Below are 18447 nucleotides of genomic sequence, written 5' to 3'. Positions count from 1 at the left end.
AGTAAGTGTTGGCCTAGTATTTTACTATGATGGCCATCACAGGTGAAGGCTGGATGTTCCAGCCCACATCCCCGCATCATTTCTATCAAGGATCAATGGATGGTGTTCACAAGCAGGGACCCTGGCTCAGTTCTGCCCCATCACCACCTTCTTTAGCCCAGGAAGTTGAGATCAATTGTTGCATCCCAGTAAATGCTTTGTAAATAAGGGAATATCTTCTGTGGTCTTCAGGAAGCATTGCGATGTGGTCAGTAGAAGAAACTAGCATTTGTCATAAGACATTCCAAGGTACTTCACAGAAGCGTAATGAGATCAAAAAATATGGAAATAAAAACAGAAAATGCTGGAAAGACCTGAAATATTAACCCTGTATCTCTCTCCACGGATGCTGCTTGACCTGCTGAGAGTTTCCAGCATTTTCTGTTTTTGTTTCATATTTCCAGCATCCACAGTATTTTGCTTTTGTAAGAAAAACAGAGGTAAAGATTGAGACATTAGCAGAAACAGCAATGTGATAATGACCAGATAATTTTTTTTGGTTGAAGGCTAAATGTTAGTCAGGCAAATCTCTTGCTCCTCTTCGAAATAGTGACATGGAATCTTTTACGTTTACCCAAGAGAACTAACAGGGTCTTGGTTTAACATACCATCCAAAAGACGGCACCTCCAACAGTGTGGTACTCCCGTAGTGCTGTACTGGAGTATCAGACTGGATTGTGTGCTTGTCCCTGGAGTACAATTTGAACCCACAACCTTCTAACTCAGAAGTGAGAGTGCTATCCACTGAATCACAGCTGAGACCCAAGTCAGTCAGTGTCAGTAAACTACTGGGTGGGAGGAATCAGAGACAAGGCTAATCTTACCTCACACCACACATACCTACCTTCCAGTAGGAGGCACTGGGTAGCAATCAGGATTAGGAACCCTGAGCTCTGGCCCTGCATAGGGAGATAAACCCTGACCCTTATTTGATAAAACAAACGCCCTGCTTTTTGCACTGTAACATTCTGTAACTTTAAGGACTCACCCAGAAATGCAAACCCTTTCATCCTAATTGGACAGGCCTCCCCAAAAAAATCCTGCTCACATAGAATTATAAAATGGTTACAGCAGAGAAGGAGGACATTCAGACCTTTGAGTCTGTGCCAGCTCTATGCAAGAGCAACTCAGCTAATTTTACTTCCCCGACCTTTCCCAGTAGCCCTGCAAATTTTTTCTCTTCGGGTGTTTATCCAATTCCCTTTTGAAAGCCCCGGTTGAATCTGCCTCCACCACACTCTCAGGCAGTCATTCCAGATCCTAACCACTTGGTGCGCAAAAATGCTTTTCCTCATGCAACCATTGGTTCTTTTGCCAATCACCTTAAATCTGTGTCCTCTGATTCTTGACCCTTCCGCCAATGGGAACAGTTTCTATCCATCTACTCTGACTAGACCTCACATGATTTTGAACACTTCCATCAAATTTCCTCTCAACCTTCTCTTCTCTAAGGAAAACAACCTCAGCTTCTCCAATCTATCCATGTAACTGAAGTCCCTCATCCCTGGAACCAATATTGCAAATCTTTTCTGCACCCTCTCTAAAGCCTTTACACCCTTGCTAAAGTGCTTTGCCCAGAATTGCACAGAATTATTACAACTTCCTTTTATACTCAATGCCTCTATTTATAAAGTCAGGATCCTGTATGCCTTTATAACCACTTTCGCAACCTGCCCTGACACCTTCAACGATTTGTACACATATACCCCCAGGTCCCTCTGTTCCTACACCCCCTTTAGAATTGTATCCTTTATTTGATATTGCCACTCCTTGTTCTTCCTACCAAAATGCATTACTTCACATTTCTCTGCATTAAATTTCATCTGCCATGTGCTTGCTCATTTCACCAGCCTGTCTATGTCCTCTTCAAGTCTATCACTATCCTCCTCACAGTTCGCAATACTTCCAAGTTTTGTGTCATCTGTAAATTTTCAAATTTTGCGCGGTAGACCCAAGTCTAGATCATTAATATGTATCAAGAAAAGCAGTGGTCCTATTACCATCCCTGGACAACCCAAGGTATACCTTTCTCCAGTCCGTAAAACGACTCTGTTTCCTGTCACTCAGCCAACTTCATATCCATGCTACCACTTTCCCTTTTATTCCATGGGCTATTTGCTGGGAAGTCTATTATGGGGCTCTTTATCAAACATCTTTTGGAAGTCTATATACACCACATCAACTGCATTACCCTCATCAATCCTCAGTGTTATCTCATCAGAGAACATGATTTGTCTTTAACAAATCTGTGTTGGCTTTCCTTAATGAATCCATATTTGTTGAAGTGACTGCTAATTTTGTCCTCGATTATAATTTCTAAAAGCTCTTCCACCACCAAGGTTTAACTGACTGGCCTGTAGTTGCTGGGCTTATCCTTACATCCTTTTTTGAACAAGGGTGTAAAATTTGCAATTCTCCAGTCCTGTGGCACCACCCCTGTATCGAAAGATGATTGGAAGATTATGGCCAATGCCTCTGCCTTTTCCACCCTTACTTCCCTCAACATCCTCAGATGCATCCCATCCATCCTGGTGACTTATCAGCTTTAAGTACAGTAATTCCTTTCTGATACCTCCTCTTTATCAATTTTTAGCCCATCCACTAACTCAACTACCTCCTCTTTCCCTATGATTTTGGGAAAATCTTCTTCTTTGGTAAAGGCAGATTCAAAGTACTCATTTCATATGAGGCACCATGCAATGAGAAAACCGACTGCATAGCAAGTTGGGCCAGAGCAGAATAAGAAGGAATCAACCCGTGAACTTTGTACCAATGCCAATGAACTGGTTTGATTAGTGAAGTTGGGCTGAACTTCTGCTGAATGCAGAATGGCAGAGTAAAGCGGCAAGAGTGTGTATTGTGCAGTAGTTCTTAACAACAGGGTATTCAGCAGGAATTGTTTTATTGAAGGTGGAAAGCAGAGTATATAGCCGAGCAGCAAAAAACACTGAGAAGTTGAATGTCTGCTGAGTAATGATAACAAGCAGATTTATGATTTCATTTGAAAAAAAAAAGTGTTATCTTGTTAACATAATCAATTTGAAGCTGTAAGTGGCCCATAAATCTTGGGTTCTGAGGGTATTTTCCCACCTGCTGACAGGTTAACTTGAATGTACAGTTCACCAGGGATCTACCGGTCTCACGTGAATTCAAGTCACTCCATAGGTTGGAACCTGCAGTATTTTTGTATCCTAACTCATATCAAGTCCCATTTACCCATCATCTCCTGCTCACTGACCTACATTGTCTTTCACTCCAGCAACGCCTCGATTTTAAAATTCTCATCCTTGTTTTCAATTCCCTCCAAGGCCTCACCCCTAGCTAACTCTAACCTCCTTTAGCCCAACAAACCTTCGCGATCTCTGCACTCCTCCTATTCTGGCTTCTTGCGCATCCCTGATTTTCATCTCTCCACCATTGGTGGCCGTGCCTTCAGCAGCCAAGGCCCTAAGCTCTGGAATTCCTTCTCTAAACCTTTCCACTCTCTATCACTCTCCTCCTTTAAGATGCTCATTAAGACCTATCTCTTTGACCAAGCTTTTGGTCACATGTTCAAATATCTCATGTTGGTTGGGTGTCAAATTTTTTTTCATAACGCTTCTGTGAAACACCTTGGGATGTTTTACTACGTCAAAGGCACTATATAAATGCAAATTGTTGTTATTTGGGATGTAAGGAATCAAATACTGGAGGCACAATCTAAAAATGAGAAGTAAAAGAAAGCCTTGCAATTTATAGCATCTTATCACATCTTAGAAACATTCACCGACAGTGAGTTAATCTGAAGTGACTTTGTTATGGAGGCGGTGTTAACATAGAAAAATAGGAGCAGGAGTAGGCCATTCGGCCCTTCAAACCTGCTCCACCATTCAATATGATTATGGCTGATCATCAAAATTCAGTAACCTGTTCCCGCTTTCTCCCTGTATCCCTTGATCCCATTAACCCCAAGAACTATATCTAACTCTTTCTTGAATATATTTAATGATTTGGCCTCAACTGCTTTCCATGGTAGAGAATTCCACAGTTTCACCACTCTCTGGGTGAAGAAATCTCTCCTCATCTCAGACCTAAATGGTAAGGATAAGAAGGAAAACCTTTTCACCTCGAGGGCGGTGGAATTGTGCAATTGGTTACCAGGATGAATGGGTTCAAGTTGAGTTTCTGGAGAGTGAAGGAATTGAAGATGTGAGGATAGTTTCACCAATCCCCCAATTGAAGCAGGGAACCACATTCATAAGGAGCATGGCTCGGTGATAAGAGCTGCAATGGTCCCCGCTGCTTACACTGTCCCCGGTTACCCCAAGCAACCCCCCTTTTGGAGGCAAAGGGCGCCGATCTTTTTTAAAACTTTTTCATGGGAGATGAGCATCGCTGGCAAGGTCAGCATTTATTACCCATCCCTAATTACCCTCGAGAAGGTGGTGTTAAGCCACCTTCTTGAACCACTGTAGTCCATCTGCCATCACCATAGGTGTAAATTACGCAGGCTCCACTTGAACTGAATTATTAAAGGGGTCAGCTATTTAAGACAGCTGTTTGGGGTCAACTGCTTCCCGCACTCCCACCACCAACTGTCACCCTCCCCCTGCCTACCATTATCCGCCTGTCACCTAATTCCTGCAGCACTGGTTCAATGTGTTTAAATTATTTTATAATTTAAATTATTTCCCCACCTCTGTAACAATGCCCAACACTGCCTTTGCTTCAGCTGATCTGCTGTTGAAACCCTCATCTATGCCTTTGTTACCTCTAGATTTGATTATTCCAATGCACTCCTGGCCAGCCTCCCACATTCTACCCTCTGCAAACTTGAGCTCATCCAAAACTCTGTTGCTTGGGTCCTTACTTGCGCCACGTCCCGTGCAACCATCACACCTTTGCTTGCTGATCTACATTGGCTCCTGGTCAAGCAACACATCAATTTTAAAATTCTCATCCTTGTTTTTCAAAACCCTTCATGGCCGTGCTCCTCCCTATCTCTGTAATCTCCTATAGCCCCACAACCCTCTGAAATATCTGCCCTCTACCAATTCTGGCCTCTTGAGCACTCCTGGTTTTTAATCACTTCCCCACTGGCGACTGTGCCTTCAGTTATCTGGGCCCGAAACCCTAGAATTCCCTCCCTGAATACCTCTGCTTCTTTACCTCTTTTTCTTCCATTAAGATGCTCCTTTGACGTGGCTTTTGGTCACCCAGCCTAATATCTCCTTGTGTGGCTTGGTGCCAAATTTTGTTCCATAACACTCCTGTGAAGCACCTTGGGATGTTTTGTTACATTACAGGTGCTATATAAATGCAAGTTTTTGTTGTTAACTGACCCCATTTATTGTGTTAATTTCTAGGAGACATTCACAAATGTGGCAGCAGAGGTTCAGGAGCTCTGGGATTCCACCAGAAGCAGTCTAATGAAATTCAGTATACTTCACATTTCATTTCATTTTTTAAAAATCAATAAAATTAATTTTTATGAAAAATTAGTGCGTGAAATTAAGAAGGTGGCTTATATTATTTGTGATTTCATTAGGACGTGGGAGTAGCAGCAACTCAATCCTTTCTGTTTATGAGGTCTGAGAGAATGTTATTAGGGAGCCTAATGGATTTACCATCCATTCACTATAGCGGGTAAATGGCTTGAGTACAAATGCACCCCCATACACTGAACTGAACCCTAATTCTCCAACCAACACAGCTCCCCAGTGCAGGATTGGTGAATAGTGAGAAGGCAAGGGCGGCACAGTGGCGCAGCGGTTAGCACCGCAGCCTCACAGCTCCAGCGACCCGGGTTCAATTCTGGATACTGCCTGTGTGGAGTTTGCAAGTTCTCCCTGTGTCTGCGTGGGTTTCCTCTGGGTGCTCCGGTTTCCTCCCACAGCCAAAAGACTTGCAGGTTGATAGGTAAATTGGCCATTATAAATTGTCCCTAGTATAGGTAGGTGGTAGGGGAATATAGGAACAGGTGAGGATGTGGTAGGACTATGGGATTAGTATAAATGGGTGGTTAATGGCCGGCACAGACGCAGTGGGCCGAAGGGCCTGTTTCAGTGCTGTATCTCTAAATCTAAATCAAGTCGGTGGGAGCGGGGTTGCGAAAGGCAGGTGAAATCAGTGGAGTTCTAAAAGTTCTTCTGTGTTTTTAACATTTCATTCAAAAAGGTAGCACCTCCAACAGTGAAGCACTCCCTCACTACTGCCCCTCCGACAGTGCAGCACCCCCTCCATACTGACACCTCTGACAGTGCAGCACTTCCCCAGTGTTGCAGTGGAATGTCAGTTTGGATTATGTACTCAATTCTCTGGAGTGGGACTTGAACCCATGATCTTATGAGTCTGAGCCACAGCTGAAGCACCCTCAGCGACAATATTCCAATTGAGACTTCAGTCTCCCACCTACCAGATCACCTCACACACCAGCTTTATGATCCAACAGTTCCAAACATTAAAACTAGGGAGGCATATTGGTCTTGCTGGCTCACTTTGTAGCAGAGGGGTACAGATCGGAGGTTCCAACCCGTGTCTGTGCTTTTGCAGGGCTCAGATGGGCCAGCAGTACAGGTTCTACAGCTGCACATGAGTGAGGGAAGGGAACAGAATTAGCCAGGGCCACTGATCCTGATCCCGCAGACATAAGGTGAGACAGGATTAGGCTGAGCTACGAAGCCCCTCCCCCAGGATACTGTATGCTTTATTGACCACTCTCTCAACCTGTCCTGCCACCTTCAATGACTTATGCACATATACACCTAGGTCCCTCTGCTCCTGCACCCCCTTTAGAATTGTACCCTTTATTCTACATTGTCTCTCCATGTTCTTCCTACCAAAATGAATCACTTCATATTTCTCTGCATTGAACTTCATCTGCCACGTGTCTGCCCATTCCACCAACTTGTCTATGTCCTTTTGAAGTTCTACACTGGCCTCCTCAGTTCTCAATGCTTCCAGGTTTCGTATCATCTACAAACTTTGAAATTGTGCCCTGTACACCAATGTCTAGGTCATTAATATATATCAGGAAAAGCAAGGGTCTCAACACTGATCCCTGGGGAAATGCACTACAAACCTTCCTCCAGCCTGAAGAACATCCATTAACCACTACTCTTTGTTTCCTGTCACACAGCCAATTTTGTATACATGTTGCTACCATCCTTTTTATTCCATGAGCTACAAGTTTGCTCATAAGTCTGTTGTGTGGCACTGTATCAAACTTTTTAATATTTGTTCTTGGGGCTATGGGTATCGCTGGCTAGGCCAGCATTTATTGCCCATCCCTAATTGCCCTCGAGAAGGTGGTGGTGAGCTGCCTTCTTGAACCGCTGCAGTCCATGTGGGGTAGGTACGCCCACAGTGCTGTTAGGAAGGGAGTTCCAGGATTTTGACCCAGCGACAGTGAAGGAACGGCGATATTGTTCAAGTCGGGATGGTGTGTGGCTTGGAAGGGAACTTTCAGGTGATGGTATTCCCATGCATCTGCTGCCCTTGTCCTTCTAGGTGAAAGAGGTCACGGGTTTGGAAGGTGCTGTCTAAGAAGCCTTGGTGCGTTGCTGCAGTGCCTCTTGTAGTTGGTACACACTGCTGCCACTGTGCGTCGGTGGTGAAGAGAGTGAACGTTTGTGAATGGAGTGCCAATCAAGCGGGCTGCTTTGTCCTGGATGGTGTTGAGCTTTTTGAGTGTTGTTGGAGCTGCACCCATCCAGGCAAGTGGAGAGTATTCCAACACACTCCTGACTTGCACCTTGTAGATGGTGGACAGGCTTTGGGGAGTCAGGAGGTGAGTTACTGGCCGCAGGATTCCTAGCCTCTGACCTGCTCTTGTAGCCACGGTGTTTATAATGGCTACTCCAGTTCAGCTTCTGGTCAATTGTAACCCCCAGGATGTTGGTGACGGGGTATTCAGCGATCGTAATGCCATTGAATGTCAAGGGGAGATGGTTAAATTCTGTCTTGTTGGAGATGGTCATTGCCTTTTGAAAGTCCATGTACACCACATCAACAGCATTGCCCTCATCAACCCTTTCTGTTACCTCCTCAAAAAACTCCAGCAAGTTAGGTCAACATGATTTTCCCTTAAGAAATCCATGTTGGCTTTCCTTAATTAACTCACATTTGTCCAAGTGACAGGTACAATCTAATTCCACCACACTTTCAGGTAATGTGTTCCAGATCTTAATAACCCTTCGTGTGAAGAAATTTCTCCTCAGTCCCCTTCTAGTTCATTTGACAATCAGTTAAAATCAAGATCTTGCCTTGACATTCTTCCTAAAGCGTGGTGCCTAGAATTGGACACAATGCTCCAGCTGAGGCCCAACCAGAGATTTGTAAAGGTTTTGCATGATATATATAAACCACTCAACTAGATTCCGGCCTGTAACTCACTTGCCTTCTTATTCTTCACCGGGTGATTTTCCCGGCAATGCTCACTGGTTCAAGTGAGGAGTGGGGCTAGAGGACTTTAGCCACTGCTGTTGGGTGCTAATAGAATATGATGAGCTGGGACAGCGAATTGTTTGCTTGATACTTCACTTTTCAAATACTTAACTATTAAAAAAAAGCAAATTGTCTAAAAATAATGACAGAATGTATAACTTTAAAATGGGGACTTTAAATGTACTCCTTGGTCCAATTATCACGCATATTCAAACTCTAGTTCACTAAGCACTGTAACTGGTTTTGACTCCTCCTGTGCAAAACCAGAGGGCGTTAGCTAATATTTGTGTGTGCATGAGAAGTACACTCTGTAACATTCAACACTGTGATGTATACAGCAATGCCATAGTCTGTTATATATTATTAAACCATCTACTTCTTTATTAATGTAGCTTTGCAGTTACAGCTGGCCCACTAACTGGCTTTTAATGCAGAGGTGCAAGCAGAACAACAAGGCATCAACTCCCACTCTAACATTTCACTGGGAAAAGCACTGAAGCCTGCTTAAGTATTGTGGCCTCTGCTAGATGGTAAGGCTAGATGGATCTTAAACAACTGGCTCAGCTGGTCAACAGGTTGTAAAAGTTTTATTACAAAGCCAATCCAAACACTATAACTACTTAAATAAACTACCAAAATCAATCTACATACTGAACTAACCCAAACAACTTAGACAAACTCAATAAGCCGATCCCTGGGAACAGCAAAAGCAAAAAAAAACATGCATTTTCTGAGCACACTTCATGCATGAAAACATTCAAAGGTGCTTTATAAATCAGCTCAGGGAACACGAGCTGGAAGATGGAAAGATATTGGGGAGGTCGCCAAAAAACACCCAGGTTTGAGGTTCGTTTTTGAAGATGAGCTAGGTGAAGGTGTTCAGGGCAAGAGAGCACCAGCACTAGTGTGGATGGTGAAAGGGAGGGATAAACTAAACTAAGCTAAAGGTCTAAAGAGTGGACACCGTTGACTGGGAGGTAAATTTGCAGTAGAAGGCATAGATAAGAAGCTGTGAGCCACTGGGGGGAATTGTGATTCAGGACAGAGTTCATGAGCTAAGTGATGAGGATTCAACTGAGATCAGTAAGGGTGATGGGAGTGTGGGACTGGCACAAATGGTAGAGTTCTGGGTGAATTGGGAATTTAGATAATGCAGCTTTATAGGCCAGTGAAGTCAAAAGCACTAATGAGGATTTTGGTGGGGATGTGCCTTCATTGCAAATGTGAAAGTAGATGGACTGGATGTGGAGGTTCGAAGCTCAGTGCAAGGTTGGCAGGAGGCTAAAATAAATAAAAACAAGAAATGCTGGAAATACTCATCAGGTCTGGCAGCATCTATGCAGAGAGAAGCAGAGTTCACCTTTCAGGTCAGTGACCCTTCATCAGAACAGGAGGCTAAGATTGCATAGCATCACATTCGGCCTGACAGGGCAACTGAGGCACAAGATAGACTCAGTGCCTGAGCTTTGCATTTTCTGACACGAGCTCAATACGAAGGCTTCAGTTTCACTGATGTTGATCTAGAGACATTTTTGGCTCATTTTTGAAATGTTGTGAGCAGTGGTCACAGAATCTCGGATGGGGGTAGTGAGGGAATGCTGAATGTCATCAGAGGACTATGGAAGTGGGCTTCATGCTCATGGATAATATATAGAGAACCTTCAAGTGGGAAGGAGAGGGGGTGTCAAGAATGGTGTCTTGGTGCATACTGGATGTGACTGTACAGAGTGGGAGGCAAGTCAGTGGATGAGATATTTTGGCTGCATTGGGTCAGGCAGGAGTGGATCCATTATATGGCAGTGCCACAGAAGTGAACCAAACAGAAGAGGAGGATGAAGCGACGGACAATTGACTCTCAAATGTTGTGGAGGATGAGGAAAGTGAACACGCTGGGCAGCATAGTCACACAGAATATCTCAGGTGACTTTGATCTGGGTGGAATCAGTGCTATGCATGGGACAGAAACACGACTAAAGGGTTTAAAATAGGGAGAGGTAGGCATGGCGTTTGGTGAGGATGTTCACATTCAGGAGTTAAGGGAGATTAGGGGCATAAGTTAGAGAGCAAAGAGATGTTGGGAGACTTTTTATGAAGGGGCTTGAAAGCGGTGGGATGATCTCTGAGGAAAGGTAGGAATTGATGATATCAGCAAGCAATGAGCCAGAGAAAGATAGGTGAGTTGTCAGGTCATTGGAGAGAATCGAGAACACGAGGTGGGTCTCATGGAGGTAATGAGTGGGATGAGGGCTGGAGATGGAAGATAGAAGCAAATTACTAACCTTTGGAAGATAGGGCTGGGAGTTTTGAAGAGAAAAAAATTCATGTGGTGCGAACAAGGGCTACCATACAACATATATAATCTGAGGCAGCTTTCTTATTTGTACTAGGAGGAACACACTTCACTCTCTGTCCCTCTCAGAGATCTGTGGTGGCTTGAGGGATGTGGTGAGAAGGTAGATATGTGGGATAAGGAACCTAGTGAAAAGGATAGCGTTTAGATTAATCAAAGGAAAAGGTTTGGTTAGTCATATTTTTTCATTTGCTTTCCCTAGAATGTCTTTAGTTCTATGTTGGGTTACTGAGGCCAATGTTTTCATAAAAAGAGGACAAGAAATTGTGTGAAAAAACACATGGCGATATCACCTGACAGTGGGTCTAACGGTTTACTAAACAAATCTTTTTCTGACATCCACAATTTTTAACTGAATGATATATTTACATGGCACATGTAAATTCTCACCGTTACTCTTCCTGCCTGAGTCACTCACTATCTTCTTGAATTTCATTGGGTCACGGATGATTTCCTTAACCTCTAAACCCAAAGAGAATGGAGCTGACCCAGCTTCCAAACCATTCATATACCTAAAATCATTGAAACAAAATCCATTAGAGGGTTGTAAAATATGCTGTAAGAAAGAAGTAACTTTCATTCAGAGTGCTCCAAGTGTGATATAAGCATGGTACGTGGAGACCAGATCTGTGCAGAGGTCGCTCTAAATCTGAAATAAAAACAGAGAATGCTGGAAATACTCAGCTAATCATCTGTGCAGCCACAGATGCTGCCTGACCAGCTGATTTTCAGAATTTTCTGTTTTCATTATCCATATTATACGTATTATACTCTCAGTAGTCTTGAAGTACTCCAGACAATGGTATTATCAGTACTACACCCTGTAGTATTGGAGCATTATGTGTAAACAACCCACTGCAAGGTGTTGTCTAACCTGGGTTCCAGGGCTGAACCTTCTTTTCCTGTTTTCCAGCAAAAGAAGGAAAGCACTGTCATTGGCAGGGAGGATTCCAAATGAAAGGGGCTTGACGGAAATGGAATCCTTCAACGGAACTATTGACCCTGTAGTTAGATTTATTTTTCTTTTTTTTGTGGGCAAGACATGTTCTACAGGTAACTGCTACCCACAATGCTATTACTGAAATCAGGACCTATGGAGGGCAGGCAAGAACCTTATCACAAAATATTTCACCTACAATTGCACTACTTTGAAGTGCAGTAACTGGTGTTCTGTAAATCTCGTAGGTGGACAATGATGTCTCTTGGAATCTCTTATGGCAAAAGAACTCTTTTATGATTTAGAAAATCATAATATAATGACCAAACAATTGTCACAAAGTCCATGCTTACATTTATCTATATATTTCATCAAGTTTGTTGCCTCTGAGGCAGAAATCAAAACCCCTAGGACAAACATCCCATTTTCCTACCAGTGTCCGACTTCCCCAATTGCTCGAGAGCGTGGGCTTGTGTTGTCTGAGGTGGAAAGCCCTGTACTTCTAACAGACCTGTCTTCAATATTCATGGTCAAAGTCAAGTCCTGCCTTTTTCCATGCAGACACTTAAATGTGTGGGCATTCAGGTTCTCCATATTCCAGGGACCTAAATGCTCTTGATGTAACTATCTCTCAATTCTGCTGGTAACTATTGAATGAGGAAAGGCCACCAGCACATCAAGCCCAGTGGACCATCTAAAAAAAAGTGTCCATATTCCAATATGTAACTATAGCAAGCTAAAAGTAGAGACAGAAGTCTCTTGGCTCTGGGAATGAGGTTCATTCACTTGCGTTAAATTTGGAGCCTCTCAGTTCAGAGGTGAGATTCATTTGGAGCTAGTAGCTAGTACTATTGAGACAGTATCGATCTTATTCAGAGGTGGAAAATATAATAGCGACCTACCAGAAACAGGATTCCGTGGTTTCATTTTTTTTGTAAATATAACTCGAATTCCACTTGTGCGGCTTTGCTTTATTCTCATAACTCCAGAACATTACGAAAAAGTCAGAGAGTTTCCTAGCCGTAGGCATGATCCTAGTCATGTTGGGCTTATAATCACAGGATAATCCAAAGCTTCCGGCAGAGACGATGGGGATATCCAAAAACATTGATGCCCTGACAAGCAAAAGAAAAGTGAGTTTGTGGTGACGTTGTTACTTATTTCACGTTTTTTGTTGTTTTTCCCAGTTTTAACCTACTTTTCCTTCTCTTTGTTCCTCTAAAACTAGCCTCTTGCACATCCCCATATTCATCACTCCACCATTGGCAGTTGTGTCTTTAGCTGCCTAGGCCCTAAACTCTGGAATTCCCTCTCTAAATGTCTCTACCTCTCTCTCCTCCTTTAAGATGCCCCTTAAAAACTACCTCTTTAACCAAGATTTTGGTCACGTGTCCTAATTTCTCATGTGCCTTGATGTCAAATTTTGTTTGATAACGCTCCTGTGAAATGCCTTAGGACATTTTACTGGGTTAAATAAAGACACTGTATAAACGCACATTGTTGTTGAAGGCACTGACTCCTCACTACTGGAGTGCACTCCACTGGCTGCTGCTTGCCCTCTTGTATCTCACATAAGTAACCATTTGTGTATAAGGAGGGGATTCACTGAGGGAATACCAATTGAGGCCAAGTCTGCCTCACACAATGTCAACACTTTCTGGTAGGGGACACTGATTGCAATCACAAGCAGAAACCCTGCCTGATTTGTTCCCCAACCAACTGAGATCAGCAAAGTCAGAACAAATTATGGTATGAACTTGAAACCATCCTCTGTCCCTATGGTTCAACATCACACTGGGCGATGCATTTACCCTACTGATCCATCTGGGAAGCTACTTAGAATCATAGAATTGTAGAATGAGTAGAGTTGTAGAATTGTCAAGTGAGATTTAAAAATCCAAAGAGAAAGGCCAAGGCACGGAACAGCATTGCATTGTGGGTAAAGACAAGCAGAATGGTACATTATCAAGTAAGGTCATTGAAGGGAATAAAAAATGAAATTAAAGGTTCTATACCTGAATGTGCGAAGCATCTGCAATAAGATAGATAAACTAGTGGCACAAAGACAGGTACATGATTTAGATCTAATCGCCATCACAGAGGCATGGTTACATGGTGATCAAGGTTGGGAAATAAATATTCCGGGGTACACAATATTTCGGAAAGACATACAGAATAGCAAAAGAGGGGTAGCATTGATGGTAAAGGATGACATAAGGGCATTAGCGAGAAAGGATCTGGCCTCAGAAGATCATGAAGTAGAATCAGTATGGGTGGAAATAAGGAATAGCAAGAATCAGAAAACACTGATGGGAATAGTTTATAGGCCCTCTCACAGTAGTTATATTGTTGGACAGAGCACTAAACCAGAAATTATTGGAGCTTGTAACAAAGGCAATGTAATAATTGTGGGGGACCTTAATTGTCATATAGACTGGGACAATGAAATTGGCAGGAGTGGTCCAGAAGATGAGTTTGCAGAATGTTTTCGGGACAGTTTCTTGGAGCAATATGTTGTAGAGTCAACTAGGGATAAAGCTCTCTTAGATCTAGTGTTGTGTAATGAAGCAAGGTTAATAAGCAATGTCATAGTAAAAGATCCACTGGGAAACAGTGATCATAATACCATTGAATTCCATGTTAAGTTTGAAAGTGACATGGTCCAATCACAAACTTGAACAAAGCCAATTATGTAGGCATATGGGAAGAACTGGCTAAGGTGAATTGGGTGAATAGACTAAAAGGTATGGCAGTAAATGAACAGTGGGAAACCTTTAAAGAAACAATTCAAAATATTCAACAAAAATACATTCCTTTGAAAAATAAAAAACTTAGCCAGAAAGACCCATCCATGGCTCATTCAGGAAGTTAAGGATAATATTAGATTAAAAGTAAAGGCTTACAATGTTGCAAAAAAAGTAGCAAAAAGGGCGGCACAGTGGCACAGTGGTTAGCACCGCAGCCTCACAGCTCCAGGGACCCGGGTTCGATTCTGGGTACTGCCTGTGCGGAGTTTGCAAGTTCTCCCTGTGTCTGCGTGGGTTTCCTCCGGGTGCTCCGGTTTCCTCCCACACGCCAAAGACTTGCAGGTTGATAGGTTAATTGGCCATTGCAAATTGCCCCTAGTGTAGGTAGGCGGTAGGGAAATATATAGGGACGGGTGGGGATGTGGTAGGAATATGGGATTAGTGTAGGATTAGTATAAATGGGTGGTTGATGGTCGGCACAGACTCGGTGGGCCGAAGGGCCTGTTTCAGTGCTGTATCTCTAAAAAAAAAAGTCTGAGGATTGGGAGTGTTTAAGAAACCAGCAAAGGGCCACCAAAATGTTGATAAAAAAGGAAAAAAATAGAATGAGGGTAAACTAGCCAATAACATAAACACAGATTGTAAGAGCTTTTATAGGTACATCAAAAGGAAGAGAGTAGCTAAAGTTGGTCCCTTAGAAGCAGAGACATGGGGAATGAGGAAATGGCAGAGGCATTGAACAAATATTTTGTGTCTGTCTTCACAGTAGAAGACACAAGTTCCATACCAGAAAGAGACGGTAACCGAAGGGCTAAAAAAAATGAGGAAATTAAGGAAATTCATATCAGTAGAGAAAAATTATTAGAGAAACTTAAGGGTCTAAAATCTGACAAATCTCCAAGACCTGATGGCCTACATCCTAGGATTCTAAAAGAGATCGCTGCAGATATAGTGAATGTGCGAGCTATGACTTTCCAATTTCCTTAGATTTGGAAACGGTGCCATCAGATTGAAAGTTGACAAATGTTACATCGCTTTTCAAGAAAGGAGGGAGAGAGAAAACAGGGAACTGCAGGCCAGTTAGCCTAACATCAGTTGTTGGGAAAATGCTGGAGTCTGTTATTAAGTCTGAACAATGCACTTAGAAAAGTACAGGATGATTAGAGCAAGTCAACATGGTTTTACTAAAGGGAAATACTGTTTGACAAATCTATTAGAGTATTTTGAGGATGTAACTAGTATGCCCCTCTACATTGCTTTCATTGATCTCACCAAAGCCTTTGACCTCGTCAGCAGACGTGGTCTCTTCAGACTACTAGAAAAGATTGGATGTCCACCAAAGTACTAAGTATCATCACCTCATTCCATGACAATATGAAAGGCACAATTCAACATAGCGGCACCTCATCAGACCCCTTTCCTATCCTGAGTGGCGTGAAACAGGGCTGTGTTTTCACACCCACACTTATTGGGATTTTCTTCTCCCTGCTGCTCTCACATGCGTTCAAGTCTTCAGAAGAAGGAATTTTCCTCCACACAAGATCAGGGGGCAGGTTGTTCAACCTTGCCTGTCTAAGAGCGAAGTCCAAATTACAGAAAGTCCTCATCAGGGAACTCCTCTTTGTTGACGATGCTGCTTTTAACATCTCACACTGAAGAGTGTCTGCAGAGTCTCATCCCCAGGTTTGTGGCTGCCTGCAACGAATTTGGCCTAACCATCAGCCTCAAGAAAACGAACATCATGGGACAGGACGTCAGAAATGCTCCATCCATCAATATTGGCGACCATGCTCTGGAAGTGGTTCAAGAGTTCACCTACCTAGGCTCAACTATCACCAGTAACCTGTCTCTCGATGCAGAAATCAACAAGCGCATGGGAAAGGCTTCCACTGCTATGTCCAGACTGGCCAAGAGAGTGTGGGAAAATGGCGCACTGACACGGGACACAAAAGTCTGAGTGTATCAAGCCTGTGTCCTCAGTACCTTGCTCTATGGCAGCAAGGCCTGGACAACATATGTCAGCCAAGAGTGACGTCTCCGGAGAATACTTGGTATCAGGTGGCAGGACCGTATCTCCAACACAGAAGTCCTCGAGACGGCCAACATCCCCAGCTTATACACACTACTGAGTCAGCGGCGCTTGAGATGGCTTGGCCATGTGAGCCGCATGGAAGATGGCAGGATCCCCAAAGACACATTGTACAGCGAGCTCGCCACTGGTATCAGACCCACCGGCCGTCCATGTCTCCGCTTTAAAGACGTCTGCAAACGCGACATGAAGTCCTGTGACATTGATCACAAGTAGTGGGAGTCAGTTGCCAGCGTTCGCCAGAGCTGGCGGGCAGCCTTAAAGGCGGGGCTAAAGTGTGGCGAGTCGAAGAGACTTAGCAGTTGGCAGGAAAAAGACAGAAGCGCAAGGGGAGAGCCAACTGTGTAATAGCCCCGACAAACACATTTTTCTGCAGCACCTGTGGAAGAGCCTGTCACTCTAGAATTGGCCTTTATAGCCACTCCAGGCACTGCTCCACACACCACTGACCACCTCCAGGCGCTTACCCATTGTCTCTTGAGATACGGAGGCCAAAGAAGAACTAGTAGGGTAGATAAAGGGGAACAAGTAGATGTAGTATACCTGGATTTCCAAAAGGCATTCGATAAGGTGCTACACAAAAGGTTAATTGGCAAGATAAGAGCTCATGGATTGGAGATAATATATTAGCATAGATAGATGATTTGTTAACAAACAGGAAGCAACAAGTCCGCATAAATGGGGCATTTTCAAGTTGGCAGGCAGTAAATAGTGGAGTGCCACAAGTATCAGTGCTGGGGCCTCAGCTATTTACAATCTGTCTCTTCATCTAAGTCAGTGATATAAAGTAATGTATCCAGGTTTGCTGATGATAGAAGATAAGTGGAAAGGTAAGCTGTAGAGAATACACAGAGAGGCTGCAAAGAGACATAGACAGGTTAAGTGAATGGGCAACAAGATGGCAGATGGAGTATAATGTAGGGAAGTGTGAAGTTATGCACTTTGGTTGTAAGAATAAAAAAGCAGAATATTTTTTAAAAGGTGTGAAACTTCTAAGTGTTGATGTTCAAAGAGACTTGGATGTGCTTGAACAAGGAATGCAGAAAGTTAACATGCAGGTACAACAAGCAATTAAGAAGGCAAATGGCATATTGGCCTTTATTGCAAAGGGATTGAAGTACAGGAATAAGGAAGTTTTGCTACAATTGTACGAGGTTTTGGTGAGAGCACATCTGGAATACTGTGTGCAGTTTTGGTCTGCGTATTTAAGAAAGGAGATACTTGCATTGGAGGCAGTGCAGCGAAGGTTCACTGCATTGGCCCCTGGGATGAGGGGTTGTCCTAAGATGAGAGACTAAGTAAATTGGGCTTGTATTCTCCTGAGTTTAGAAGAATGAGAGGTGATCTCATTGAAACATATCAGATTTTAAAAGGGTTGCATAGAGTAGACACTGAGAGATTATTTCTGCTGGTTGGAGAATCTAAAACACGGGGGCACAGTCTCAGGATAAGGGGCCGATCATTTAGGACTGAGATGACGAGAAATTACTTCACACAAAGGGTTGTGAATCTTTGGAATTCTCTACCCCAGACAGAGGGTTGTGGATCTCCATCGTTGAATACATTTAAGGCTGGGATAGACATATTTTTGGTCTTTCAGGGAATCAAGGGGTATGGCGAGTGGGCGGGAAGTGGAGTTGAATTCTAAGATTAGCCATGATCTTTTTGAATGGTATAGTAGGTTCGATGACCCATATGGTCTACTCCTGCACCTATTTCTTGTGGCCTCATACCTTAAATCTAAGTCATCTGGGTACTGACCCTTTTGACACTTTCTCTTTATTTATTCTATCAATAAACACCTCTATTAAATCTCTCCTTAACCTTCTCTGTTCTATGGAGAACAACCTAGCTTCCCTTA

General features: G+C 43.2%; 1 protein-coding gene across 2 annotated transcripts in view; it reads right to left on the bottom strand.

Moving 5' to 3' along the window:
• Nucleotides 1-18447, bottom strand: part of LOC137353282 (guanylyl cyclase C-like) — a 97632-nt gene that overhangs the window by 64475 nt on the left and 14710 nt on the right. For both annotated transcript variants that reach the window (XM_068019385.1, XM_068019386.1), the window contains 2 exons: nucleotides 12653-12865; nucleotides 11204-11325 (listed from right to left, as the gene is read on the bottom strand). In XM_068019385.1, coding sequence (XP_067875486.1) covers nucleotides 11204-11325; nucleotides 12653-12865 — 335 coding nt within the window. The remainder of the gene's footprint in view (nucleotides 1-11203; nucleotides 11326-12652; nucleotides 12866-18447) is intronic.

This window comes from Heterodontus francisci, chromosome 41 (assembly GCF_036365525.1).
Source record: "Heterodontus francisci isolate sHetFra1 chromosome 41, sHetFra1.hap1, whole genome shotgun sequence".
In the NCBI taxonomy this organism is placed as follows: Eukaryota; Metazoa; Chordata; class Chondrichthyes; order Heterodontiformes; family Heterodontidae; genus Heterodontus; species Heterodontus francisci.
This window is presented reverse-complemented; position numbering and strand designations above follow the sequence as displayed.